The sequence below is a fragment of the Scomber scombrus genome, chromosome 3 (genome assembly GCF_963691925.1).
Source record: "Scomber scombrus chromosome 3, fScoSco1.1, whole genome shotgun sequence".
NCBI classification, from domain to species: domain Eukaryota; kingdom Metazoa; phylum Chordata; class Actinopteri; order Scombriformes; family Scombridae; genus Scomber; species Scomber scombrus.
In genome coordinates, this window is record NC_084972.1 from 30,080,405 (window position 1) to 30,108,229 (window position 27,825).

At 37.1% G+C, this 27,825-nt stretch overlaps 2 protein-coding genes across 3 annotated transcripts; one reads left to right on the plus strand and one right to left on the minus strand.

The window, feature by feature from the left end:
• Positions 1-4,031: 4,031 nt before the first annotated feature.
• On the minus strand, positions 4,032-27,773 carry ergic3 (ERGIC and golgi 3). 2 transcript variants are annotated; one of them, XM_062415719.1, is made up of 14 exons: positions 27,610-27,773; positions 24,239-24,309; positions 22,139-22,226; positions 21,902-22,021; positions 21,390-21,486; positions 21,105-21,270; positions 20,722-20,779; positions 18,199-18,213; positions 16,102-16,133; positions 15,436-15,532; positions 10,783-10,847; positions 10,458-10,594; positions 10,085-10,140; positions 4,032-9,452 (listed from the first exon to the last, which is right to left on the minus strand). In XM_062415719.1, exons 1-14 carry the CDS (start codon positions 27,695-27,697, stop codon positions 9,373-9,375), a joined length of 1,170 nt encoding a protein of 389 aa, XP_062271703.1. In that variant the 5' UTR covers positions 27,698-27,773; the 3' UTR covers positions 4,032-9,372. The 2 variants fall into 2 exon arrangements, with proteins under 2 accessions (XP_062271703.1, XP_062271704.1); XM_062415720.1 differs by lacking the exon at positions 18,199-18,213.
• On the plus strand, positions 11,078-14,405 carry romo1 (reactive oxygen species modulator 1). The gene is made up of 3 exons (XM_062415747.1): positions 11,078-11,227; positions 12,897-13,027; positions 14,137-14,405. Exons 2-3 carry the CDS (start codon positions 12,897-12,899, stop codon positions 14,243-14,245), a joined length of 240 nt encoding a protein of 79 aa, XP_062271731.1. The 5' UTR covers positions 11,078-11,227; the 3' UTR covers positions 14,246-14,405.
• Positions 27,774-27,825: the final 52 nt, after the last annotated feature.

Genomic DNA, 27,825 nt, shown 5'->3' on the forward strand with positions numbered 1-27,825 from the left:
TCATGATGACAAATACTTATATCATTGCAGAGATGTATTTGTGTAACCCCCACTAGAATAATGAAATGTTAGTATTGGCTTCAATAGCAAAGACAGTGGTTCAAAACCCCAAGAACATTGATGTCAGAGGGTTGGATCATGATCACCGATGACAAAGAGCTGAGAAGTGAGACATTTCACCTCCTGACATTATGCTTTTAAATCGAAATGCAAAGCAAACCTCCTTCTTCAACCTGAAACCTCAAGTTAAAGTCTCGACTCCAACCGTAACCTAAAAGTCTAAATCCTGCACCCTCTAAATAAACCCAGAATCCTAAACCTCAAATTAAATCTTAACCCTAACTCCTGACCAAACAGATTTTAAACCAGAAACCATAGAAAAAAAACAAAGAAACCTATACCTCAAGTCTAACCCTAACTCCAGACTTCAAACCCTAAATTCGTATCCAAAAACCCATTAACCCTACACGCTAGATCCAAAGAATAGGTTCATTTTATGGTTGAGGGTCCCACACAATACCCGACTGATATATTTTTAAAAAAACCTCATTTAGAGTCCTAACATTTCAACCCAATCTATAAAATAACCCCTGAACCAAAGCTGGTTTTACATCCATTGCCACCAGCTGTAACTGCTCCTATAAGCAAGGCACTGAACTCCCCCAACAGAGGCAATGCACTGCGGTTTATCCTGACCTCTATAAAAAATGCACGTGTTTAGAGACTGTGTATATTTATAATTAGTAGTAGACATGTGAACAGGGAACATTTTTTATATATGCTCACACTGATAATAATAAAGTTCTTCTTAGCCCTAAAAGAAGAAGCCCTCCCACCTAACACTTGAAACTCTACCAATGAACGCTAAATTAAAGCTGAACTCTAAACACTGAAATTGTGAAATTTAGCGTGTGACTCCAGATGATTCAGTCCAGATGATTGTGAAACTTTTCCAAATATTTTAATAAGTAAAATTGGAAAGCACCGAGAGAGCATGTACCTCTAATTTAGCCTTTTAAAAAAAAACAAAAAAGTCTGCTTTAAAACAACAGTCAGACGTCCAAATGAACGCAACATAAAGTTTTTCTTGCTTTGATCATTCTTATCATTCTTCCTGTGCACTACAGGAAGTTTATCATCCAAATGAGTCAAATCAAGTAGATATCTTTCAACGTTACAGTCTTTTTAGTGCCAAAGTCTCTCTTTTTGTAACTATACTTCCAGGACAGGATGGAGGTGGATTGCGGCCCCCAATCACTTACACTGAAAGCATATTTAAAGGAGATCTATTAATAGTCAGTTTGTACAGGAGGAATGATTACAATGAGGAAAAACCCCCTTTCAGTGTTTTGGCTGTTGTTTTAAGACAGACTCGAACAATTGGGACCGTCTCCTCTTTTGAAAGCAGGAAACACTTGGAAATATTTTTTCTGGATTCTTCAGACACTTTAGTGATCCCTCAAGAACAATTCCTGGAAATGAACCAAAGCGCTTCAATTTGTGCTCAGTCTGTGTCTGAATGTTTGACCAGATCTCACAGAAAAGTTATCATAGGTTTTTTTGTGGGGATATCTTACAGACTAACTAACAAATTAACAGAACTTAGCCCTCTATGGTATAAGTAAATGATTACATATACAAAGCAAAAAGTAAATATCAGCGTCTGGTTCGAGTATCCCATGACCCCATCTGCATGAACTTGAACTTTAACATAAACTTGGTATGGTATAATAGTTTTCATAGCATTCATGTTTCTTTTTGTCCCTCAGAGGAGTTGAGATGTGATCATAGACCTACACGCACAAACGCACACACACACACACACACACACACACACACACACACACACACACACACACACACACACACACACACACACACACACACACACACACACACACACACACACACACATACACGCAGGACACTCTGCATCAGACAGATAATTGTATTTCCAGTATCAAACTGTCCTCTGTGGACTGAACTGCTGTACTGCTCAGACTTGCGTGGCTCTGACACACACACACACATCACATACACACACACACACACACACACACACACACACACACACACACACACACACACACACACACACACACACACACACACACACACACACACACACACACACACACACACACACCCACAGGAAGTTACTCAAGCCGACTGTAATTTCATTCAGATGCTCTGTTCTCTGATGTGTGTGTGTGTGTGTGTGTGTGTGTGTGTGTGTGTGTGTGTGTGTGTGTGTGTGTGTGTGTGTGTGTGTGTGTGTGTGTGTGTGTGTGGACAATGGTTAGTGCAGGATTTCTAGTACTTGGTCGCCATCTAGTGGCTGACAGATTATTAAAATGAGAAATTCACATGATGTTTTCTTTTTAGCAGGAATTATTTAACAATGTATATCATTTAATAAAAAGTAGATGCTACAGTTTTCTGTCAGTTTCAGATTTACCTCTTAAAAAACAGCCGGATGTGAGTCTGACCACTGATCTCACACCAGCAGACATAATAATGTTTTCTTTGTTGCACTGTTGGAATAAAATAGTTTCTGAATGAGACACCAAAATCATTTCCAGTTTCCAGTGAGTTAGAGGAAAAACTGATAACAATGAACATAAGCCCCACCCTGGGATGAAAAACAGAGCTGTAGGAGATAAAAGTCTGAAGTCTAAACTGATACTTTATCCCAAAATTGGTCTCAGGCGTGATGAAACAGCTAACACACCTCATATAAAGTGTATTTTAGTGCATTCAATAAGTCTCTCAAACATTCAAACCACTGACAATGACAAAGAGAAAATAAATGTGACAGTTAGTAATCAAATTACATGCAAAGTTGGCCTAAAGATGCCTAAGGTGGCACAAATCAACCCTTTTCACAGCAAACTATTTGATTTGTCAGAGCAGAAAAACACAGATGATAGTAGCATTACATTTAGATGAGCCAGGTCCAGCTCTATTGTGCATGCTCACTCACTGACATGGTTCACTGGGACAGTTAATAGAAGGGAGCCATTGTTAGTGTTATTATTTACACCTGTGTTTTTCCTGCTTTGACAAGTCACAGACTGTCTGAAATCATTCCCTATTTATTATATATAGTGCCCTACATTTATCATCTGCCATTTTATTTGAGTGTCCAAATGCTCAGTATGAATATTCACTATAGAGCCTCAAATATTCCACCAGGGAATGAAATAAGTAGCTTCTATGGCATGTGCACTACTTCCTGTTAACAATCCCACAGTGCAATGCGTCACGTTTTAAAGATGTGAAAACTACCATTGTGTGACTCTACAGCAGCTACAACAGTGTCTGAAATCTTGATTTGCTGCTCACTATTGAGTCAAATATAGTAGTGAATAAGGGAGTGATTTCAGACAGGAGTGATTATGTTCCTTTTGTTGTAAAGCACTCTAACTTCTTGTATGAAAAGTACTATACAAATAAGTTATTATTATTATTATCAAACTGACATCAGATTGTTCATGCGTGCCCATAAACAGATGTTTGCTTTGTTCACGTTGTCCTCTTACATATTCCTGATCTGATTTTGGCTCAAACTTGTACGGATGTATTTAATAAGTTGATATTTTGAGTGAACGAAAAAATGAAATGAAAATCTTACTACTGCTGTTTGTTTACGCTGACCAATCAGAACAGAGTGGGCTCATCGGGGGGGATCCTTCAGATCCTGAAGGACTCTTCTCACCCTAACCCACCACCTGTTCAACCTGCTGCCATCAGGGAGAAGGTTCAGGTCTGTTAGAGCGAGGACTTCCAGGATTACAAACAATTATAATTTCTTCCCACAAGCAAGAAGACTCCTCAACAGCTCCCCCATATCATGTCTTTATACCCACATCTCATTCTGACTGCTGATTTCTAGAAGTGTTTTCCATATTCTTGGAAAGGGACATCAAAAACATTAAAACAATTCTCATTTAATACATATGACACGCACGCACGCACACACACACACACACACACACACACACACACAGGAGAGGTGTCACACAATGGAGGCTGGTGTATTCAACATTTATTTTCTGTCATTTTAAAAACTGTTTGAGGACAATCAAAATATAAATACATTTCTCTCTCACACTCATTCATACACACACACACACACACAGCAACTGGCATCAGATCACATCTGCGCTCACACACACATACACACACTTACACACACATACACACAACCCCTGCCCCTGATTTTAGATGTTAAAAGGTGCAACGACCAACCATCAATAACTGAATCATTCCATGATCAAACTGCATCATCAAGACTTCAGAAGCGATTTAAAACACAGAGAGAGAAGAAATATTGGACAATTTTGATACTTAATGATAATCAAAGGTGTCTTTTTACAGCCGTAATACTCGTTAATATTTAGCTGCAACCTGCCGCAGTCACATGAGCTTCAATATTAGTCAGATTCACACTGAAACATTCACATTCTGGATCATCATGATATGAACCACATACTGTATTTGTCTGTTAACTAAGTGAATATAGCGAGGCGTCAAACAGAAGGTTGATATTATTTTAAAAAATAAAAATAAAAATAGGAGGTTTGGCCGAATGCTGCAAGGTCTGACTGTCTGACATGTCTTGAGATTTCATAATTGAAGAAATAACCTGCAGTGTGTTTATATATGTGACTAATTATCTGTCATGTTACTGGGACAAAATCTGGTAGACAGGAAGTGAAACATTTCATAGTTATAGTTCGTCTGGGAAAAAAGAAGAAGCGGTGATTTCTGCCACAACAGAAAAGACAAAGAAGCGTACAGAAAGTCAAACTTACACCGCTCAAGTGTTTCTGCATGTTTTAGCCCCCAAAATTTTCTAAGATGCACCTTTTGTCATTTGTTTTAAATGTTTATTTTCGGGCTTTTTTTGCCTTTATTTGACAGTGGGTGGCAGGAAACAGGGAGAGAGAGAAAGAGGGGAACCTGCCGGGATCGAACCAGGGACGCTACCTTTATGTGGCATGCACCTTAACTACTTAGCTCCCAGAAGTCAGATTTGGCCTTTCAACACTTCTGCAGCAATTGGTTGACTACAGGAAATTATTCAGTGACAGATTTGTCAATGAATTGTCATTTATCAAGCAAAGAATTCTCTATTTCCAGTTTCTAAAATGTGAAGTTAGGGGCTTCCCCCCCCCAGTATTATCTTATATTTTATAGATTAGATTATTAACTGAATAATTCATGCATAATGAAAATAACTTGCAGTCCTATTTGTTTCCCTGCAGACTGATAAAAAGCAAAGCACCTGCAGCATTTGGCATAAACAGGGTGATATTGTGGACTACAAGCAAGAGTAGATCTGGAGGCTATGAGAGGTTAAACTGACTGACTGAGAGTTGAGGTCAAGCAGTCTAGCAGTAGCAGTAGACTTGGATTTCAAGTCCTTCCTTAAATACAATAATAATAATAAACTGAGTTTTCCTTGCGGCATGATGACCTGATGTTGGCTAAATATAGATAGCTGACTGCTGGAGGCAAGTTTCAATCTTTAAAAACTATATTTTCTTGCCATTTGGAAATAAAAATGGTCATCAGTGACATAAAATTTGCCTGATTTGAAGTTCATGGGCCAAAACATGCAAAATCACCAGTGTGGTCCTTTCAGAAAAGTTCCTTTTTAACCAACAGCCTCACCCCACTGGATCTGTTTCTGTCAGTTTATAACACCCAGACAGTCAAAAGCTGCTAAAAATACCCACAGAAAAGATCAAACTGACAGAAACATCTGGATCTCATGTGGTGACTCAACATGTGTAATCAGGAATAAAGTCAGAATCAACCCCAACATTTACACACTGTCTTATTGTGGTCTGGAGCTGCCTGCCGCCTCCCTTGCCAGCTCTGTCATTTCTTACTGACTGAAGTTTTGGTTTGGGGATAAGACATACGGCTTCGGAGGAGGAGGAGGAGGAGGAAGAGGAGGAGGAGGAGGACTGTGTGAAGCTACACTGGCTGTATTAATATCCTTTAACCTTTCCATGTCCCACAGACCAAATTTAAAAACAAAAAGCCTATAGTTTCACAGCAGTCTAACAGGGCAGATTGGGTTACAATATTCCACAGAAAGTCAAAAAAAAGAAAGAAAAGCAATACAGAAGCAGCCCTTATCCCTACATTAAAAAAACAAAAAACTGAAACTTAATCCGAGTTCATATAGTGTTGAGTTTTCTTCCCTTGTCTGAGGCAGTGGTGGATGTGTCTGTACAGTATTTACACTCCTGAATACAAAAACAAAAAAAGAGGTAAAATCATATGAAAATGGCTGCCTGATAATATTGAGGGAGAAATAAAGAAGGAAGTCAACTAGAGAGGCATCTTTTCTTTTCTTCTCTACAAACGGGCCTTGAATTTGTTTAAAATTTCACGATGGCAATGATAAAAACATGGAAAGAAACTCTTCATTTTCACTGATTGACTGACTCAAATCTAGAGATGAGGAAGGATGCAGAGGAGAGAGGAGGAGGAGGAAGAGGAAAGAAAAAAAAGAAAAAGGCAGAGAGCAGTCTGAACTGACGGGAAGCTGCAGTGATTTTCCTGGCTGAGGTTCATTCTTACATTCTCCGTCCCACCCAGCGAGCTCGAGTTAAATTCTGACGGACAAAAGAAACTGAACCACATGCCACAAAATTTTGGCACCGGCTCGTCGGTTTTCCCTCATTTGCCATTTTAAACACTGGAGAAAAAAAACTGTCTGTTCTCTCCATTCACACTGCGGAGCTTCCACGCCATGACTCCAAAAACTTTCATCACTCACTCAGTCCTTTTTTTAAAGCCACCATGTGTAAGATTTAAAAACGTCTGACTTGGTGGCGGTTTTCGACATCAGACACTGTGGTAGACAAACATTTAGCCTCGTTCCAGATCTCTCAATCATTGAACACATTTCAAAGATTCAAATATGTCTGGTGTTGAGCGCCGCTAACGGCTGTTTCCCCAGCTGGAATAAGAACGGAGCCAATCTGAGTTTTGTGGGTTTGGATTAAGAGCGGGAATGTTATCTTCCTGTGCCAGAGCCAGAAAAACTGTCATGAAAACTGGCTTTTATAAGAAATAACTCCCAGCTGGATAACAATGATTATTATTATTTGTCAAATTACAGAAATAACAACTCTTAAATTGACATATTTATTAGTTAAATGTGAAAAATGTTAAGTTAATTGCTTCTGACAACATCTGCCGCAGCTTCTGTGTTGACTGAAGATGATGCCAACGGGACTTAAGAGGGAAATAAAGAAGTGGTGCGTCATCAGAGGCTTTGTGTTTCATGAGCAATGATGATGAACTGTCATCATTTAGTAACTACGCTGATGACAAGATGAGATGTCTGAATCAGCTCAATACTGCGTCATTCGTCTGCAACTGATTTAATTTCAGAGCAGCGAGTTGCAATGTCAGCAAAAAAGAAAACAGTCACAACCAGAAGCTGATGTGTAAGAAAGAAAAACACTCAGACACCAGACTGACGTTAGTTTGATAATCACGACTGAGTCAGCATTAAGTTCTGATTAGATTAAAGTTTGAATTTACAGCTGGACTCATGTCATTAATGCCTGTGATCAGATATGATGTCAGACTGTATAATGAAGTGAAAGGAAGGAGATTTAGTGAGGCTGGATGAAGATGGATCATCAGACAGATCCATCACGATGATCTCATTTTTCATAATCTATCGAACACATCGTGGCTTTAAATCAAGTGACACAACTGTAAGCTTTCAATATACAGAAAAGTCTTTCAAAAGGAATACGTCACCCAAAATGTTTTGTTTTTTCCACCTTAAATACTCACAACTGGATGCCTGAAGTACCAGATTCATTTCATCACATTCATGGAGAGAACAGCTTTAAATACTGGAAGTGAAGGTTTGTGATCCTGCTCATCTTTAAACATGATTGGAATTTAATTAAATATTACTGATCTTTAAATAAATTCTTGACTCTTCTAAAACAACAGACATGAAGAGTTTAATGTGGACAGAATTTATCAAGTCGGTGATATTCTGTATTTTTCTTATTGTCAACAAATCCCATTAAAATCCAACCACTCGATATTTACTTTCAGCTCCAAGCCAACTCACTCCTACTGAAGATATACGTCTTTAAAAAAAACAACAACTAGTCACAGATATTTATTTTAATTAAAAAAAAAAGACATTTGGTGCCTTAGTGAGTGTTTCTGGTAGCAGGGAGGTGAATGTGTGTGTGGGTCAAAATAAACTACAGTGTATGTGTGTGTGTGTGTGTGTGTGTGTGTGTGTGTGTGTGTGTGTGTGTGTGCGTGTGCTAGTGTTTATGATAATGAAGGCAGTGCAGCAGTTTGGCTTATTGATGAGTTTTTAATAGTTTTTTTTGAAAACATTGGAGCTATATATGGCACACACAGGAATCACATATGATCAAGTTTTGGACACGCACACACACGCACACACACGCACACAGACACACACACACACATACAATACTTGTTAGTAGGTCAATTCATTTTCAGTTTTGGTCTTTTCGTTGGGATTTGTTGACAGTAAGAAAAATATAAGCTATATCCCCTTTAAATGTACAATAATCATGTTGTGATCTAAATAAATTTGTGACATTTAGATCACAAAATCTAATTCTTGTGCTTGTGAGAAAACATTTGTGCCTTCTGTGATTCAGCGTAAAGAAATGTAGGCGCCAACTTGTTCTCATCCACCAGTCAAGGTTTAACGGATATGTAACTGATAAGGGGGGAGAAAAAAAAACATATTTGGGTGAAGGATTCCTTTAAAGAGTCTCCATGCCATCTCCTCCTCACTCCTCAAGACAAAAGGGCTCGACCGCAGATCCTCTAATAAAAGAGTGAGCTGAGAGTCGACTGGCGCTGAAGCAGGACGTAAACAGGATGGAGGGAAGGGAGTTCCCTTTTTCCATGAAGAAGAATCCTGGAGGCTGGGTCTGCATCGATGAGGCGTCCTCTCCTCTCCTCTCCTCTCCTCTTCTCTCCGCTCGAGTTCAATCGTAAAAAGTTTGATTCTCACTCCCGTTGGCATAGAATTTAACAGTGGAGAGGAAAAATTCAAAAAGCGGCCCAGAAGTTCCTCTCCAGTTCCTTTTTCCAGATGAAAAAGAGAGACAGAGGACTTTAAAACTTGGCTGATTTTAAAACCTCTCTTTCTCTCTCTCTGTGTTTCTCTCTCGCTCAATCTGACACAAGACAGAAAGATGGAGGGAGCGAAACTCGCCCGCTTCTGTTTTCCAAACTTCACCCCTCTGCCCGTCCTTCCCTCGTCTTTCTGCGTCCGTGTCCGTGTCTTGGTCTGTGTTGCACCGTGGAGGCCAGCAGGGGGCGCTGTTAAGAGGCCTTGCCCAGCTCTATCTTCTTCTGGATGGCACGAGCTGAATGGTAGATGAGCGAGTCGATCAAACCCGCCACTGCAGACAAGAAACAGACGAGGGTCACACTGGCTGCATCCTTATGAGGGGCATTTTTCATTTAACCTTTGTGCCTCAATTAAAAACAAGTTTTACTTAGAGGGACAAACATGTCTGTGTCAAAAGAGTGCCATACAAATATTATGAATTAATATTATTTTCCACTTTCAATGAATTATTTATTTTAACCAACATCAGTCCTGATAATAAATATCAAATATTCATTGATTTTCCAGCTTTTTAACCCTTTAAATGCCAGTTTGTTTACATATAACAACAGTTTTTAAAAATAAAAAAACACAAAAAATGAATTATTTTCCATATACTTAATACAATGTGATAACATCATTTAGCTGTATTTTATCAAATGGGTTTCGATAGGAACACTTTTGTCCCTAAGAGTCTTACAGGAACAATTTTGACTATAAAGTGTATTATAGACCTATTATAAGTGATTGATTGAAATAAAAACAATTCATTAATTAAAAATAATATACCTGGAGTTTGATGCCATATGCATGAACACAGCCCAAATTATCAAGAAAAGAAAAGAAATGAAAAGCCAACAATGTCTTTAGTGAGATACAAGGGTTAATACAACACTGAATGATGCATGTATGGAAGGGACTCACCTGTAAATACACCGCCGATGATGGCACACACACCTGTTAGGAAGTGTGTGAATGATCTGAAGAGAGAGAGGGAGAGAGAGAGAGAGAAGGATGGGGTGGCAGGGAAAGAGAGTATTAGATTAGGAAAGGAAGAAGTTTTTTAATTTCATTGGAGGACATCAAAAGGAAAACTTCAACCAGCTTTACTGGCATCAACTGAGTCAAATGTCTAAAATTTAAAAGTTGTGGTTCCATTCAGCAGTGAAGTAGATAAACAAAAGTACAATAAAAGTATATATTACATTAAATATAATTTGTGGTTAATTGATTCAAATATGAAGGGACCAGATCATTTAAATGAGTGGACAATAGAGTTTTCAGTGTCTCCTCCTACCTGTGTTTCTCTGTGAATTTCACCATCATTGGTGAAAGTTCATATAAAACAAAGACTCCCGGCAGTCCCTGGTCTCCTATTAACCCGTTAGCAACCTTTTCATGCCTGGTGACTGAGAACTGGTTGGATTTTACCACCTGCAAAGACAAAATGACAACATTACCCATCTTGATTTAAGCTAAAAATAGCTTAAAATCATGTTAAAAAGATGCTAAAAGTCTGAAGAAGAAGCTAAAGAAAAAACAAATGCCACACTTCTTTCGTGAATAAAAAGGTGAATATGAAGTATAAGCACAAAATTAAATGACTAAAATATTGGACTCACCTCTCCGTCAGTTTTCATGTAGATGGTGGGAACGATTTTCACGAAATACTGGTACATCATTGAAGCTGTGGAGAGAAAAAGAACATTTTTAAACTAAAATATGAATGTAATTTCTTAAAATGCAATTTAAAAATTTAAAAAACTATAGATATTTGTTTGATTATATTTAGAAAACCAGAGAGAAGCTATTGAAACTAAATTATTAAACTCTAAATTTAGACAGGTCTAAAACGATCCACATGGTGGCGCTGTTGATTTTCTGCTCTGGTTTTATTTCTCCTCTTTATTCTACTTCCGGTCTCTGCTTCTCCTTCCTCTGTCCGGTAATGGAGCTCTGCTAGAAAGACATTTAAAACACAGCTGCACCTCCTTCTCTCCAAAAAACACGATACGACCTCCAGTCAGGAACCAAGAAACCAGCTTTATTATAAACACATAGTTCAAGGTAAGAAGAGTTTCAGACTGAATGTTGTCAATAAATTGAGAGAAAACTGAAACGTGTCGATGAAAACGTGTTTATCTGTCAAGGCCACCAGCTAGCCACATGCTAAGCTAACACAACAAACTGCTGGATTTAAGAGTTAAACATTTAAAAAGGTTAAGTTATTTTTAGTGTTGCTAATTGAAGCCAATACAAAGACATAGCTGTTAATTATTTGATCTTTAATAATAAAAACAAACCTGGAAACTGCATTTATCAACACAAGTAGCTTGAGCTAACAGATTAACCTGCAGCAAATTAATGATTATCCAATTTACTATTTAACTAACTGACTAACAGGTGACTTTAATTAGAGTAACACTTATAGATCAGACTGAAAGCTAATTAAAGGCACTGATTAGATAGAAACTAACTGTTCAGTGTAGTGTTGGTAGAAAGCCAGATACACCTGATAAATGTCTTGACTTTAAGGAGGTTAAAAGTTGTATTTATAAACCTTAATTTCGTCTTAAATGGTATTTTATTATAAGTATTTCAAAATAAATTAACCTTAACTTTGTCCTAAATCCATACTGCATACTTTTAGAACATGTTTATACTGACAAAAGACAAAATCCACTATACTCAAAGACAGTATTGCACACATGCATATAATCTGAGGAACTTCTGCTTATTGCACAATTATACTCTGCAGATTTATTTACTCAGATTGCTACTTATGCTGCTACTTTTTCCAGTGTACTGCTTGGTAAATTTAAATTTCTCCCAAGGTCATTCAATAAAGATGCATCTTATCTTGTCTTAATAATATAAACATTTGGTTTGAGTGTCTCTTGATGGACAGTAATGCGATGCAATAATAATACAAAATAATAAATAAGATGGAGAACAGCTCCAGGAACACATCAGAAAATTAGCATAATTATTATTATTATTATTATTTCCTGTCTTTCAAGTGTAATTGGTAGTAGGAGTTTAAGTCACAATTTGACAGTTTTCAGTACAAGTTTTGTATAATTTCATGTTAGTATAAAATAATCTAACACATTTAACTGTTTTATAGCATGTGCAACAACAGTGTAGTACAAAGTTTAATATACAGTAATACTGTACACTATAGGTATGTAATTGGGACATGATGGCATGTCGTCTTATTTATACTGTGTGGTTGACATGACCACATTAACCTGCAAACATGAGCTGCTGGGTCCTTATTTGCCCCCATTTTTTAGCTTCTCTGTGCTCTGTCTGCAGTATTTATGCTGGATTATTACATTGCACCATGTTTGCTGTTTGATAACTTGATTAAACACAAATGTCGAAAGGATGTCTGCTATAAAAATGAAGGTCTCACAGCTAGACATTGACACAGGATCTCACATTTGAAGTTTAAAACCATTGTCTTGTCACTTTATAGCATGCTTTAATAAAACAACAGAAGTTTTTAAGGGGATTGAGGATTAATCCAGTTAACTAATGACGGTCTTCTGACGCTTATTACTGCCTCTGTGAGATGTTTACGTTGGTGATGAAGCTATGAACAATTTTAAATCAAGTCTGTGTGGTGAGGATGAGATTTTAAGAGCTGCTCAGTGTTTTTCTCCAACTGTGTGTCTTATTGAATCCATCTCCTTCCTCTCTAACCCGTCTTCTTCCTCTCATCCCTCTCCAGATGCCGGTGGCTGTAGGTCCGTATGGCCAAACCCAGCCCAGCTGTGTTGATCGGGTAAAAATGGGCTTCATGATGGGGTTCGCAGTAGGAATGGCTGCTGGTGCCATGTTCGGCACTTTCTCCTGTCTCCGGTAAATCTGACTCAAACTATTTCTTTCATACAAACAGCAGCTGAATATATGAGGAAGTTCTGAATGGGTTGAGTCAGTTTTGATGAATACTAGCAGCAGTATACTTAACGAGCGGACCAATTAATCTGCTGTACTCTCGCCCCCGAAATGTTCTGAATAGAAGATTTGCCTTTTTAAAAAAAATAAAAATGAAAAATCATTCCTCTAAAAACCTGATTGTTACATCGCCAACCTTTTTAAATAACTCATTTGTCGACTTTCTCCAGGCTCATTGTTCAAAAACTGTCAGCTCATTTTTGGGGTTGGAGGGTTAATTATTCTCCCTTTTTCTGTCAAATAAGGTAAAATACCGAGCTCAACTTGTATTATCAGGTCACTTCTTCCTGGTGATGTGACTGTAAAAACATTATTTATTTAAAAAGCAGATTTAATGTGACGTTGCTCTTCCTCTCAACAGCTACCAGCTCAGTGAATTGAGGCACTACATGTGGTTTTGGGGTGTGATTGCTTCCTTTCCTTTAACCTAAATATTCATCACACACATTATCAAATAGTGTTGAGTTTAATATCTATGAATAACCAGAAGTTACATTGTGATACTATTGAAAAAGTAAATTTGCATCATTTGTAACAACTGTGTCCTTGTGGGGGGGGGGGGGGGTGCGGGGTGCTCGCGATGTTGCCGTGACCAACGCCAGAAAACAGGACAGAGTAACACGGCGGATATCGCTTTTGTTTATTTATTTATATATATTAGTTTGTTTTGGGTTTTTATGAAGACGTTAAGGCGGCAGGTGTGTGTTGCTTAGGCGGGCCCCCTAAGCTGTAAAGTGCTGTGGTAAACCCTGTATCTAAATTAACTAAAAAGTGACCTAACATGCTTATTTACCTGTGAGACTCTGTAAACTGTAGGTGCCCTGAAAAGTAGACTGACAAGTTTTTTAACATTCATACTAAAGATTTTTTCTTAGATAAGAGATGAAAGATGCGTCTGTTTCAGAGGGAAGGAATCTGTGAAGTCTTAGTTACTGGAGTCATTATGCTGTAAACCTACTTGAGGAGTCGACACTGAATAAAAACTAAACTTCTCTTCTCTCTTTTCTCCCCAGGATCGGCATGCGAGGCAGGGAGCTAATGGGAGGAGTAGGGAAGACCATGATGCAGAGCGGAGGGACGTTCGGTACGTTCATGGCCATCGGTATGGGAATCCGCTGCTGAGGAGCAGGAAAACGAGATCCACCTCTTCCACCTCCACTCAACTACACATCTATGGGACTTTTCCAATAATTACAACCACAGTTCTTTGTCCGCTCGATTCTGTCACATCCTCAACCTGCAGTCTAGTTTTGTCAATAAAAGTTAAAAATTGTCAAATGGGGTTTTCGGAGTGGATGCGTTATCATTTCTGAGGCAGACAAAGAGAAAATTGTATCTACTTTTTTACTTAACCCTTGCATACTGACTTCAAATTCGACCCATTTTTACATCTGAGATCAGTAAAGTTTTGATGAACTTAACATACAAAGAAGGAAATATATTCATCCAAAATGTCAAATATTCATTCTTCACATTTAATATCATTTGTTGAAATAGGTTCACCTGTCTTATGAAACATTTGACCATTATTTTTTTTATAGTTCTTTCCTCATAAAAACTTAAATTAATTAACTCTTTCTGCTCTCTAAAAGCTTAATTAAGGAGTAATCTCACATTTATCAGTGACTGGTGAGGTATTTATGAATGATTTGTGGTTCAGAAGTTTGTTAATGAGACTAATTATGTGAGGGAATACTGTGATGGCTCAGAATATGAACAGTATGTGACGGTTAAAGCTGTTATATTTGGATGTTTGGCTTTAGGAAGAGAGGAGAGTGCAGTAATAGTGGCAGGAAGAGACGGCCTAAGGAGTTTCTCTCTTTAACCAAACCTCAAATCATTATGTAGCTGCATTAGTCTGTTAGTACTGAAACAGATCTCTTCAGGTCTGTAGTTGTTTCTTTTAATACAGTTGGTGTAAAAGAAGCTCCTTCCTTCTGACAGTTTGATAAGGGAAATCTTAAATTGAATCAGATCCCAAATAAAAGCAAAGGAGACCATTACTTGTCAACACCTGCATAATAAAAGCTGTAAAATCGGCAGTGTAATCTGGTTTTCTGGAACAAGTTATAAAGTATTCCTCACATGTGAAGGAGACGCAGACAGTAATAATATGTGGGAGGCTGCGGTGAATTTATAACCACAGGAACATGAGCTGATTACAACATTTAAGCTGCACGGATGAAGAAAGTATAATTTAGGCTTATATAACTGCTGTTTGACAGGCTTTAGGCTTTTGAACACTACATGTGTGTTATACAGCTATTTACTGTGTTATTTCTACCAGTATCATAATGAATGATGTCACTGACCTTGCGGTGCTGTGACGTCGGTCTCGTCCAGAGGGTTCACGATGCCGGGGTAGTCTTTACCGAACGACAGGTGTTTTATCAGATGGGTCATGTTTATCTGCAAGGCAACACATCAGAAACTTATTAGACTACTTCATACATTTAACCTTCGTGTCGTCCTCCCGGGTCAAGTTGACCCCGTCTGTCTTGACTGCTTTCTTTCCTTCCTCCATCCCCCTTTCTTCCTTCCTTCTGTCCATCCTCCCTCCCTCCATCCCTCTTTCCTTCCCTCCTTCCTTCCTTCATTCCTCTGTCCTTCTTCCCTTCCTTCTTCCGTCCTCCCTTCCTTTCCTACCACCCTTCCTTCTTTCCTCTGTCCTTCTTTCCTGCCTCCCTCCTCCCTTCCTTCCTTCTTTCCTTTCCTCCCTTCCTTCATCCCTCCTTTCTTTCCTTCTTCCTTCCTCCCTCCCTCTTTCCTTCTTTCTTCCTCCCTTCCTTCCTCCCTCCTTTCCTCCCCTCTTCCTTCCTTCCTTCCTTCCTTGACTCGAGGACAATAGGAGGGTTAATTACTAACCCTTCTTGTACTCATTCATCCTAAATCTATCAGCCTCATGGTGACAACATGTTTAATTCTGGAAATAAGAACTGAAAGATGTGGAAAAGATGAGTAGTTTTAGTGTTACTTACGTTGTCCAAGCCAAAACTCTGCAGGTCGTGAACTGCAAACACAAAAACGCATCACGTTAATTTAACTTGTCTGGATTTGTTAAGTTAAGAAGAGTGAAAATGAAGGTCTGAAGTTACACATCTGTCAGAAAAAGGGGAGTTACTGATCAGGCTGAGATTGATTACTGCAGTTAAGTCTGATTAGTTTATAGATGGAAAAAAAGGAAGTAAATGAAGCCAACAGTCAACACACATGTTGTTCAGAGTGAGTCACACATCTCTCCTCGGGATGATGTGACCTTTGATCTCAATGGCCGTCTAACTTTGCTTACAGCTATAAACTAAAGCTTTTATTATGATATTCACTGTAAAGCCTTGGACAGAAATGCTCAGGTTGAATAAACATCTGGAAGGGAAGATTTGCAAATATGAGAACAAGAGATCTTCATAAGGTTCTGTAAAACATATTTTGCTATTTTAGTCCAAATTTCAGAATAAAGTCATCACATTGTTTCCTGTACAGTACTGAAGCTACAGATAGGACTTACACTACAAATGTCTTTAAACCTGACATCATTACAGTGATCTCATTCTAGCAACACCACTTCAAAATGACCTCAGTGTGCTGCCATTTTAGAGAGGGTTTATTTCTCCAAAGGAAATAGTAGCAGCTTGTAAAGTATGTAAACTCTGTGAGCAGGCATGATTGTTGATTATAACTTCAGTTTCAGTTCTTACACAGTTTCTCTAACTGGTTACAGATGCAAACTGCACAAAGAAATGTGTAAAATCTCCTAAAAAAACTGTCCAGATGACAAAAAAAGTTGAGATTTTATATCAGGATTAAGATGCCTGGTGTAACTTTAGAAGCTGTTTTAATTTAAGTTAGTTAAATAAACCTAAGAGCTCCTCCACAGATCTGCTGAGAGGTTGGAGTTAAATGAATGAATGAACAGCTTCATTCGCTTGTTTTTGTTAATCTGTCACACAGCAACAAAGCAACAGTTTCTGAATGTTCACAAAGCAAAGTTTTCAGTCTGTTTGGGATCAAACTTCAACCAGAAATAATAAACACAGCAGCCTCCCGACTGAGACACAAACAGATGTGGTGTCAGTGAGGTCAGTGGTGTTAATTCACTATGAATGACTCCATCAGCTGGTCTGCAGACGTTCTCACTGAGTTAGGAAAAGTAGGTTTTCAACTTCAACATTTCTAGATGATTTTTTAGATTTCATGTGACCATATTTGCTCATATTTGTCAGCTCTCTTCAGCTGTTTGTAATCCTTTGGCCAATCACAGTGATACAGTGATATTTTGGCACATTTACTGGTTTAATGTGTTGAGAATTATTAGGTATTTAGTCATATTTGGGATAGTATAATATGTGAGAGCTATTTGTGGAATAAAAAAAAATCTGTTTTGTTCATTTAATGACAAAATAATACTTAAAAACTTTTAAACCTTACATTCTGTTCAGTCAAATTTGATGTGAGAGTTGTAAAAACACTCTATACACATTTCTTTTAGCTGGACTTTTCCTAGTCTGAAAGTATTGTGGAAATAAAAATTCATCATTTTTTAAAAATGTTGATGCAGCTTTTTGTATATGCAAATATACAAAATTTAAAAAGCACCTTTCAAACATGTTGTATTCTTCATATTCTATCAAATGTTCTCCTAAACCATACAATAGTGAAAAAGTGTTGTTTTTTCCCCATAGATAAATATAATACACTCTTTTCACTCTCTTACAGCTTCTTTAAGGATTAATCAAACATGTATTAATGACCGATGGGGGAAAATATGAATGTAAATAGGTGTAGAGACTAATTATGAGTCAGAATATGAACAGTATGTAAGGGTTAATAAATATGATGTCTTCTATCCTGTGAATTAAATCCTACATCTGCTTCCAGCGTGTCTTTTAAAAGAAAAGAAGCGAGCTTAAAGATGTTCCCACTTCATATTAAAAACATTTATATTTGCAGCACTTTTCCACACATCGAATCACGCATCAGTGTACTGCAGTGAAGCTGTTCTTTTGTTCAGTGAAGTTTGCCTAAAAGGTGTTTATAAAATAAAAATAAAAAAAATCTGGAAAGAAAGAAGGACTTACTTTCCACAGCGTGCACTGCAGAAAGAAGAGAGAAGAGTCACTATAACGATGCAGGTAGACAACAAACCACGTTATGTTAATGTATGTGGAGGGGCTGCACAACACCGACACAATGGTTCTTATATTTTGCATGCTCAATATATTTTATTTTTTTTTAAATAAATCTAAATCTACGAAGACATGCACGGTGATGCATGAGGAAACAGCCTTTTAAGACTTACCTTAGGAGCCAGAATGAAGCTTTAGTGCTTGTGATTTTCCTGGTTTCAAAGTATTAAAAGCTCAACTCAGATATATAGTTTGATTTAAGCCGAAGACTTTACATAACAGCAAACTCTCTGATTGAGAGGGATTATATTTCTGTGGTGGAAAAAAAGAGAGAGCTTGAGCCTCTTGTGGTTTTATAAAATCTTTGTGTGTATCTTCTGTCAGAGTAACGGTGCAGCCCCAGACACATGAAGCAGTGTTAAACACACTCAGGTAAGGTTGATTAATCTCACTGACAGCCTCATCTACAGTCAATTAATCAGTGATTCTTGTCTCTTGTTTCTGCTGCTAAACATTCAGATGTTACAACAAATAAAAAATGTATTTAAATCCATTCAACAGAGCATCACAGAGCATGCTGATTTAAGTGTGTTTAAGAGAAGGAAACTAACAGCAACGATGGAGAGTGCAGCTGCTAAATTTACACTAAAGCACATTATTACCAATTGAAGAGTTTTCTAATTATGAGTCACATTCTCCATTTGAGCAGCCGGTAAAGAAGCAACCTTTAAAATGTGCTGAATTTTCCATTTTTGCCTAAAAAAACATGATGGCTGGTTGCTGTCAGTTTCCTGCTCTAGACTCACGTACAGATGAGAGATACTGTTATCAGGCAGGTGAAAACTGACTACTCAAGATGAGATGATAACAACAAAGACCAAACTTGACACATCATGATGATGGCAGAGCAAAAGTCAGCAACAGCGGTTAAAAAGAAGAAAAAAGACAAATATTATAATAAAAATGAAGACGAATTCAGAGGAAAAGCAACAAAAAGGAAGTGAGGAAATGTTGCTTTTCAGTGTTAGACTAGTAGAGTATATAATGAAGTGTTTGATAATGTGTTAGGCAAAAAAAATGTCATAAAAATAATGGAATAAAAAGCAGATACAGAGTCCCATTTTGTCACTTTCTCTCTCCGACAATCAAACAATTCTGGACTGAAAAACACTGAAGTCTAAAAATTGGGTGGTTCAGTATCATTCCAGTTACAGAGAAGTTTTGTGTCTCCCAAAACCACCGACAGCAAACCTTATTGTTTTAGAGAAACTTGAGTAAACATGCAGCTACACAGATGAGGAAAATAGGACAGAAAACAAGACTCAGTCTAGACTGTTGTATGTATATTACATAACCAGTGTTAGTGGAGCATGTTTGTGTGGTTTCACCTGAGTCCTGATTATTAATGACTCAGAGCTGCACAGTTATAACTACAACACTTTATTCTTTATTAAAATGTTTATAATTCAGCTACAGATTCGAAATATTAAATGTGTTTAAATGTTGAAAATATGGCGAAAGATTTTAATCCATAGATATTAATTAATGTTGATACAAAAATCACACTAATGAATTGGTGCTGCAAAATCACAACATGTGATAAATGAATGATTGTGGATGTATGGCTCCATGCAGAGGGATGATGGATGGAAGAATGACACAGATAAACATATATACCAGTCAAAGGTTTCTGAACACCCTTTATTATAGAATACTAGAGCAAACTTATGTAATCATTACAAATTAGACATAAAATAATAGTTGGTAAATGGTAAAAGTGAGCTTAGAATTATTTAATCTCTTATTTGTCATCTTCCTACAAGCCTCTGATGTCTGAAAACTGTTGATGATAAAGTCAACATGCAGAGAGCTGACGAAAGATTCAGCATCTAACAAATATTTCCACTGCTAACTGCTCTGCATCACACTGAATCAAAGAACTCATTTTGTCAGTTTGCAACTTGTTACCGAGGAGCAGTTTTGCGTCATCGTTTCTATATTTAGATATTTATTTATTTATTTTTTTCCCCTCTCAGTTTTCATGCTGCTGAAACTTCATGTTGAGATTCTGAGTCTTTAATTTGAATCTCAAAGACTATGAAGTGATAAAATACTACATGGCTGCTCTGGACTACTGTGACTGTTTGATATGTGTGTAGTGTGCATATCGCATCTTGATCTATAAAGTTCCAACAAACCCCTTAAAAAAATATTCAATGCAAACATACGGTTCTCTATATTGGTGCTTTTTTAAAGCTTTTTACCAGCTCAGGTGTTGTGAGTTAAATACATGAAGATAAATGCTGCATTAAATCAAACAATAACAAGAGAAACTAACACAGGAGTTCAGAAACCTCTGAATGGTCATGTGTGTGTTTGTTTGTGTGTGTGTGTGTGTTTTGTGTGTGTGTGTGTGTGTGTGTGTGTGTGTTTGTGCGTGTGTATGAGCAGGGTAAATAGACACCAGGTTCTTACCGTGGACGTGAGACTGCTGGAAACTTTTTCCTGGAGCGAAGTGGAAATTTCCTGCCACCTAAAACACACACAGAGGAGGAGCGGGTAAATAAAAATCAAACCTGACACAGATACGACTGGTTTGGTGTTATGACTGCACCACAGATATCTGTCACACTGAGCTGATGCTGTATTTCTTGCGATATTATGACTTTTTCTAGTTGATTTAAATTCCTGAGTTCCTCATGTTATCCAAGGTCTAACACACCACTGATGTCTTGTGAGCATGTCATTCAATTTTAACGCTTTTCTCTGCAGAGTTTCACAAACTCTGCTGAATGTCCTCCAGATACAAACGAAGGTGTTCATTGAAAAAAGGGAAACATTGTAAAAAGCTTTAATACCTTGTTGACCTCCAGGAAGCCGTAAACCTGGCAGCCTTCGTTCTTCTGCTCCTGCATCTTTTGAGTGAAGCCTTCCCTCTTACACTGCTCGATGGTGTCGGCGTTCTTGAACGCCCATCCACGCCGCCTGTAGGCCTCCCGCACGTCATCGCAGGTGTTACAGCATCTACACACACACACAAAGAAAGTAAATATAGAGTTGTACAGAAAACAGAGAGATTGAGCTGTGTGTGTGTGTGTGTGTGTGTGTGTGTGTGTGTGTGTGTGTGTGTGTGTGTGTCTTACTTGAGATCTTCAGTCTCGGCACCGTAGCAGCTCTCACATCTATTTGGGTCCAAAGTACTGGGATCAAACGTTTCACCATCGTCAGCTTTACCGAGTTCTAGACAAGAAAATATAAAATTATTAATATCAACAAACAAACAAACAAAAATTAATCAACCCTTAAGTCTAGAACCTCCTGATGCAGAGTCTAAGATAAACCTTTCAAACTTAAAATCCAATATGTGCATCCACATGTTTCCACAGTTGTAATATCTTGTATTATAGCTTTTAGCATTCTCCTAACTACCTCACAAGCATTGATGAAGAGGAGAAAATAGTTGCTACCTTTCTCATAACATTACAAAATGCTCTGCTGTGTTTTTAACTCATTTTAAGTCAAACTGGCCCTCATAAGTCATATGTCCTCTACTCATGGTTACCTGTAGCAACCGGACCACATTAAAGTAGCTGTCTGCCTGCTACTGTCAGTCAGTGTCAGGAGGTTAAAGGTCAGCATAGAGCCAAAGGTTTACCGTGTTTCTCTGCCTCATTGGTGACGGTTTTGAGATCTTTGTCCAGCCGCTGTTTGAACAGATTGTGTTCAACGTCCAACTGCTGCTCGCCGGCCACGTCCATCGCATCTATACTGAGATCTGAGCGAGAAAAGGAGGTTATTTATAATTAACATGTGTCATCATTAGCATGTTAGCTTCGTCAGTCTGCATCCCCTCTCTCGCTAAAGACAGCGTGGTAACATCAGCTCTACTTACAGGCGCAGGGCATGTGAGGGAAAATGATGTCAATGTTGATTTTCAGTTTGTCTCCTCGCGACGTGTCAACATAAAGCTCCGGGTGAACCTGCAGGAAGCACACACACAGACGGGCATTCACTCAGTCATTCAGTCTAAATACAAACATGATTTAACAGAAGATGTTTGACATATAACAGAACAATGCATCTCCTCTTTAAGGGCTGTTTGTTTTAATAATAACAATAATGATAATAGTAATAATGTATGTAGCTCAAAGTGCATTACAGAGCAAAAAAAAAACAAACAATACAATAAAACAACAGCAGATAAACTAATTAGGGCTGGGCGATAAAGACAGAATCAAATGTCGCGATTTTTTTGGCCAAATACCTCTATATCGATATTTTGACAATATTGCAGGGATGACTTTCCGTGCTTTCACAAAAATATTTACACAATGAGATTTTTGGATAAATAATCATCAGTAATGTGGATATAATGACAAAGTGGATAAAGGCAGATGATAGAACAGTCTGTTAAGCTCAGATTATTATATCAATTTACTGTAATGCAGCCTTTAAAAGCAGGAAAAGTCAACACTTATGCCAAATGACGATATTATGATATTCAAAATCTAAGACGATATCTATAAAATATCACAATATCAATATAATATCAATATATTGCCCAGCCCTAAAACAAAAAAAAATAAAATTTGGTGGGTTTTTTTGCACCAAAACAACCAGAAATCAAGCCTGATGTACTTCTTGATAAGTGTCATGTATTAAGTTTGTAGACTAAAATGTCTGAATGAACGTCAAAAAACTGGAAAAATAATTCTACTCATCCTACCGGCCTTACTGGCAATACTACATTTTGTTACACACACATAAACTTAAACCTACTTTGTGATTTTTTACTTTAATTGGCCAAAAAAATGCTTCAGTATTTAAACTGTCACTAGCTGCATTATCTGATGAACAGAAAACTTCAGTGTCAGTAAACACGTCAATCATGTGAATCTCAACTCATTTATCATGAAAACAAAACCTACAATAAGCGACAGAATGAACACCGGTGTTGATTTCACCGATGTGTGTCTCGTCTTTCAGCGTTTACTGTAAGTCAGTTTCATTGTTTTAGTGATCGGACTCATCAGACCGGTCTGACAGGAAACACATAAAGGCTGAAAGCTGCTTCATGATAACACGAGGCGCAGCTACTACTATGATAAATCACTTCAGTGAGTCTCTGCTTCCAGCTTCTCAAATGTCATCAATGAATAATAAAAATCTGCTGCTTGTTGTATATGACACTTAAATGTAATATCTTAACATTCGAGACTTTTATCCAGATAAATGAAGCAAACTGAAGACACGACTGTCGACTATTCAATATTTTAACATTTCATTGATTCAACAATGAATTAATCAAGCTGCAGATTAATCAGTAATGTTGCAGTCTGATATTATATCTTAATTATGTTCTTTTCACTGCTTGAAAAATGAATGAATCAAGTGTTGATCTTAGAAACAGCTTAATTTAAAAAAACACATTAATTTGACAGACTTCTCCTGTGTGTTTGCCAAAAGGCTGAACTATATGAGAAGCTGTAAAAGCACTCTAAAGAAAGTGGAAATTTTGACAATAAAAAGGGAAATTCTGGTGAATTTGAAGCTCATGTATTTCCCATAAATGTGCCGTAGTGTCTCTATGTGTCATGCTGACTAACATATATCGAGGCGAGCAAGACGAGCCTCCTACAGCTTCCTAACGTTTGTCTCTTAGTCTGAACAAAAGTAAACACAGAAACTATGCACACAGAGATCTATATAAGGTTCAGTGTGAAATAAGCAAACTTGAAGTCTGTGTGATATGGTTGAAAGCTTTGGTGCAAGCTAGTAAGTGGAGCTTGAGTTGAGATTGTTAACTGGTCTTCTACTAAATGGATTAATTATTAGTATCTATAACTAAATGAGCCTGTGTAGACAAAGCTGAATGCGTGACGTCTTTTTGGTAATAAACATAATATTCTGTCTGTTTTCTCCTGTATTATTGTATTATTCGGCCCACCTGAGGAGGAAATGAAATAATGAGGCGATGTGTGAATGAACTCACCTCTTTAGTGAGATAGTACTGCAGCTCAGAGACAAACAGGATTAACATGATGACGCCGCTGATGATGGTCACTGCAGAGAGACACAGGAAGTGTGTGTGTGTTAGAAATCACAGTGGAGTTATTTTAATATCCTGGTTCAGAGAAATATCTCTCTATATCCCTTCTTTACTGGTTTTTAAATCGTTTATCTATTTCCAGAGATGCATTTTCACCTTATAAAGACACTTTCTCCCCTTTTAAATTTACATCAGATCTGTTTAAGAAGAATGTTAATTAGAAAAGTTTAGTTTGTCTTTATTTTATCTGTAGTTAAAGAGTCAAGAAATTAAATAATCAGGATTGTATGAGGTTGAATATTCATAATTATACTAATGTAAATGACTGCTGACATTATTAGACACATAAAAATGAACATTAACTTTATTATAAGTCACAAACTAATCTCAACAGAAAGTTCACATACAACTTGTGATTATTTTCATTATGAAGCTACAACTGACCATTCATTTAATCTAGAAAATGACAAAAATAGTGAACATTGTGGACCAAGTTCCTGACCCAAACCTGAATATATAAAATGTTCAATGATATAAAACAAAGTGAACACATCCTCATAATTAAGCTGCTGGAAATAAATGATTTAAACAATCCTGAGAATTAAAGAGATTCATTATTTGACAAATAACTTATATTTAACTATAAGAATTAGGCTCAAAACCGAAGTTCTTCTTGTAAATAAAGTACCAACTAAATGCATCTTTTCTTTCTTTTCCAGCATCTACTGGTTTCCATTCAGTTCAGCAGAGTATAAAAAAATCAACCAATAGGCTCTCGCAACCTGCTTGAATTGTGAAACTTCAGTTCTGCATTAATGTGTAATTCCAGCGCTTCATTATTGCTTCATAGTGATTTTACACTGTTTTGAAACACCTGCGCTACATTACCGTCACAACTATCACACTACTTTGACTAAAAATGAACACATTTTTGGCCTCTGCCCTTCAAACATGGAACCAAGTCAAACACGACTCTGTTAATACTCATTCAGCTTATTTCACTCTGCAAACACAGTTCTACGTTTGCTTTTTAATATGAACACAGTACCATTACATTCATTTATGACGAGTTTTTCTGGATGAATGATTATAATAAAAACTTGAGCTGTGTTTCAGGGAGAGAAGTTCTTTGTTTGTAATGTACAAAGTTGTGTTTTTTTTGTGTGACAAATGTTTCACCACTGCAGCTGTATCTTAGTATGTTGTAAGTATAAGACTCAATAATTAACTTACTGACTGACTGAAAGCTGTAATCATGACGAGCATTCATAGCATCGACCCGGTGCTGATCATGTGACTGCATTTATACAAACAGGGCAGCCTCCCAGCATGCATTGCAGCAATGGACTCATGAATAGGCTCATTCATTTTTATGGGTTTTAACATTACTGATTATACTCTACAGTGTTTCTGCATGTTCATATCGCTATACTGTACAAGCAGGTAATACGAGTCTGGTCCATTCAGGTTATGACATGAAACTCAACCCAAAATGTGAATAGATTTAATATTATTTCATATTTCAGTTCAGTTCAGTTCAGTAGTCGAGCGGATTTAATGTTCCTTTAATCTATAAATCCAATTTAAATTAATCAATAGTTTCAATTTGAGTATAAATCTGTATTTATGATGCAAGAACATTGCATAAATTCTACTGTTCAAATGATAAATTCCCCTCATATTGAAAGTTTAAATGCAATGTTTTCTGGTTTCATTTCATAACAGTAATAATATTTTTAGATTCTTTATAGTCTTCTTTTTCTAATATAAAAATCATACTTATATCGATATATTTCAACATACCTCTAAGAAAAAGAGTCATTTGCATGTTAACATTATTTCAGATACACATAAGACACAAGACATTATGGGTTTGGGTCTAAAGAAGGCGGATAGAGATCATTAATTCTGATACTGATATCAGATATTGGTCCAATACAGACGTTAACAGCTGGGTCAGGTATCAGTGACAGCTGGCCAATCTGGTATTAGACACTTCAGTAGACTTATATCTATCTATGTATTTATTTGTTACATTTCGTTAGGAAAGCAATGTTTAAGTTGAGCCTGATGTTGCTTCACACATAAAACAATGATCCCACAGCTTATAAATTAAACACTGGTATTGGATTGATGCTTAGTATGTAATCGGTATTAGGACTGGAAAAAAAGAGTCTGATCCGCATCTCCCTAGAGAAAGGTGTTGCTATGACAACAGCATTGAAGGTTAATCCAGACTCCTGTAACATTAAATGAAGATTTGATCAAATTGTTGCTTGTTTCATATCCTCCGCTATGCACAGAAATAAAAATGGTCTTTAACAGGAAATAACAGTGTGTGATTATTATTCAATAGGTCAGAAATGTCAGTGTATAATTAGTCCAATGCATTATAGCCTATAATATAACAATAATGTGGTTTATATCAGGCGTTTTGCATGAATAATAATAATTGATTCGATGTTGATGAGTTATTATTGCTGTGGTTTAGTGAAATGAGTCTAACTGTATATCCATGTACACACTATGATGCATTACACTGTTTACACAACTCAAGCAAGTTTAACCAGTCTGCCGTCTGAATTACACATCATACACCAATGAATTGGAGCTGATAGCTGCTTTAAAATGCACCTAAAATCTGACACACAGCAGCAATGGTTTATTAAACACTTAGCAGTAATGTAATATAAGTCATAATTTGTGCTAAAACATGCTAAATCCTTGCTGAGCTCCTTTTTTAAAGAGATTTATACCACTATTAATGCTTAAATGTTGCTGTATTATTTAATTGCACCTACATCTAAATCTAAATGTTGACAATTAACACGTTTTACCAATTATATACAACATGTTTGACATGGATTTCTGTCTCAAATGAAAGAAAAATGAGCTAAATGTGAATTTAAATACACAACTCAAGCAAGTTTAACCAGTCTGCACATCACACACCAATGAATGAAAGCTAATAGCTGCTTTAAAATGCTCCTAACATTTAAAATACAGCAGCAATGGTTTATTAAACACTTAGCAGTAATGTAATATGAGTCATAATTTGTGCTAAAACATGCTAAATCCTTGCTGAGCTCCTTTTATAAAGAGATTTTAACCACTATTAATGCTTAAATGTTGCTGTATTATTTAATGGTCCATATTTAAGGTGACTACTCTCCTGTTGTTTATATTGTACCAGTGTTATTAGAGTAATGCCATGCCTGTTAAATGCATGTGTTTAATAGTATATAAATATTTTAAATGAAGGTGTTAGCCTTGTTGTTAGCTGTGTGTGAATGATGCATTAAAAAGCTTCTCACCAGTCGCTCCTCCCCAAGTCTTCACTCGGAAATCCTCCAGAGTTTTAGGATAAGCGTCAAATTGTTTCAGTTTATTTAACGTGTCCATGTTTTAATCCAAATCTAACCCACCGATATACCACACACACTCACACACACACACACAATAAAATGCTACCGACAGATTCCTGCACAAGACACACACACACACACACACACACTTCAGTACTGCTTTCA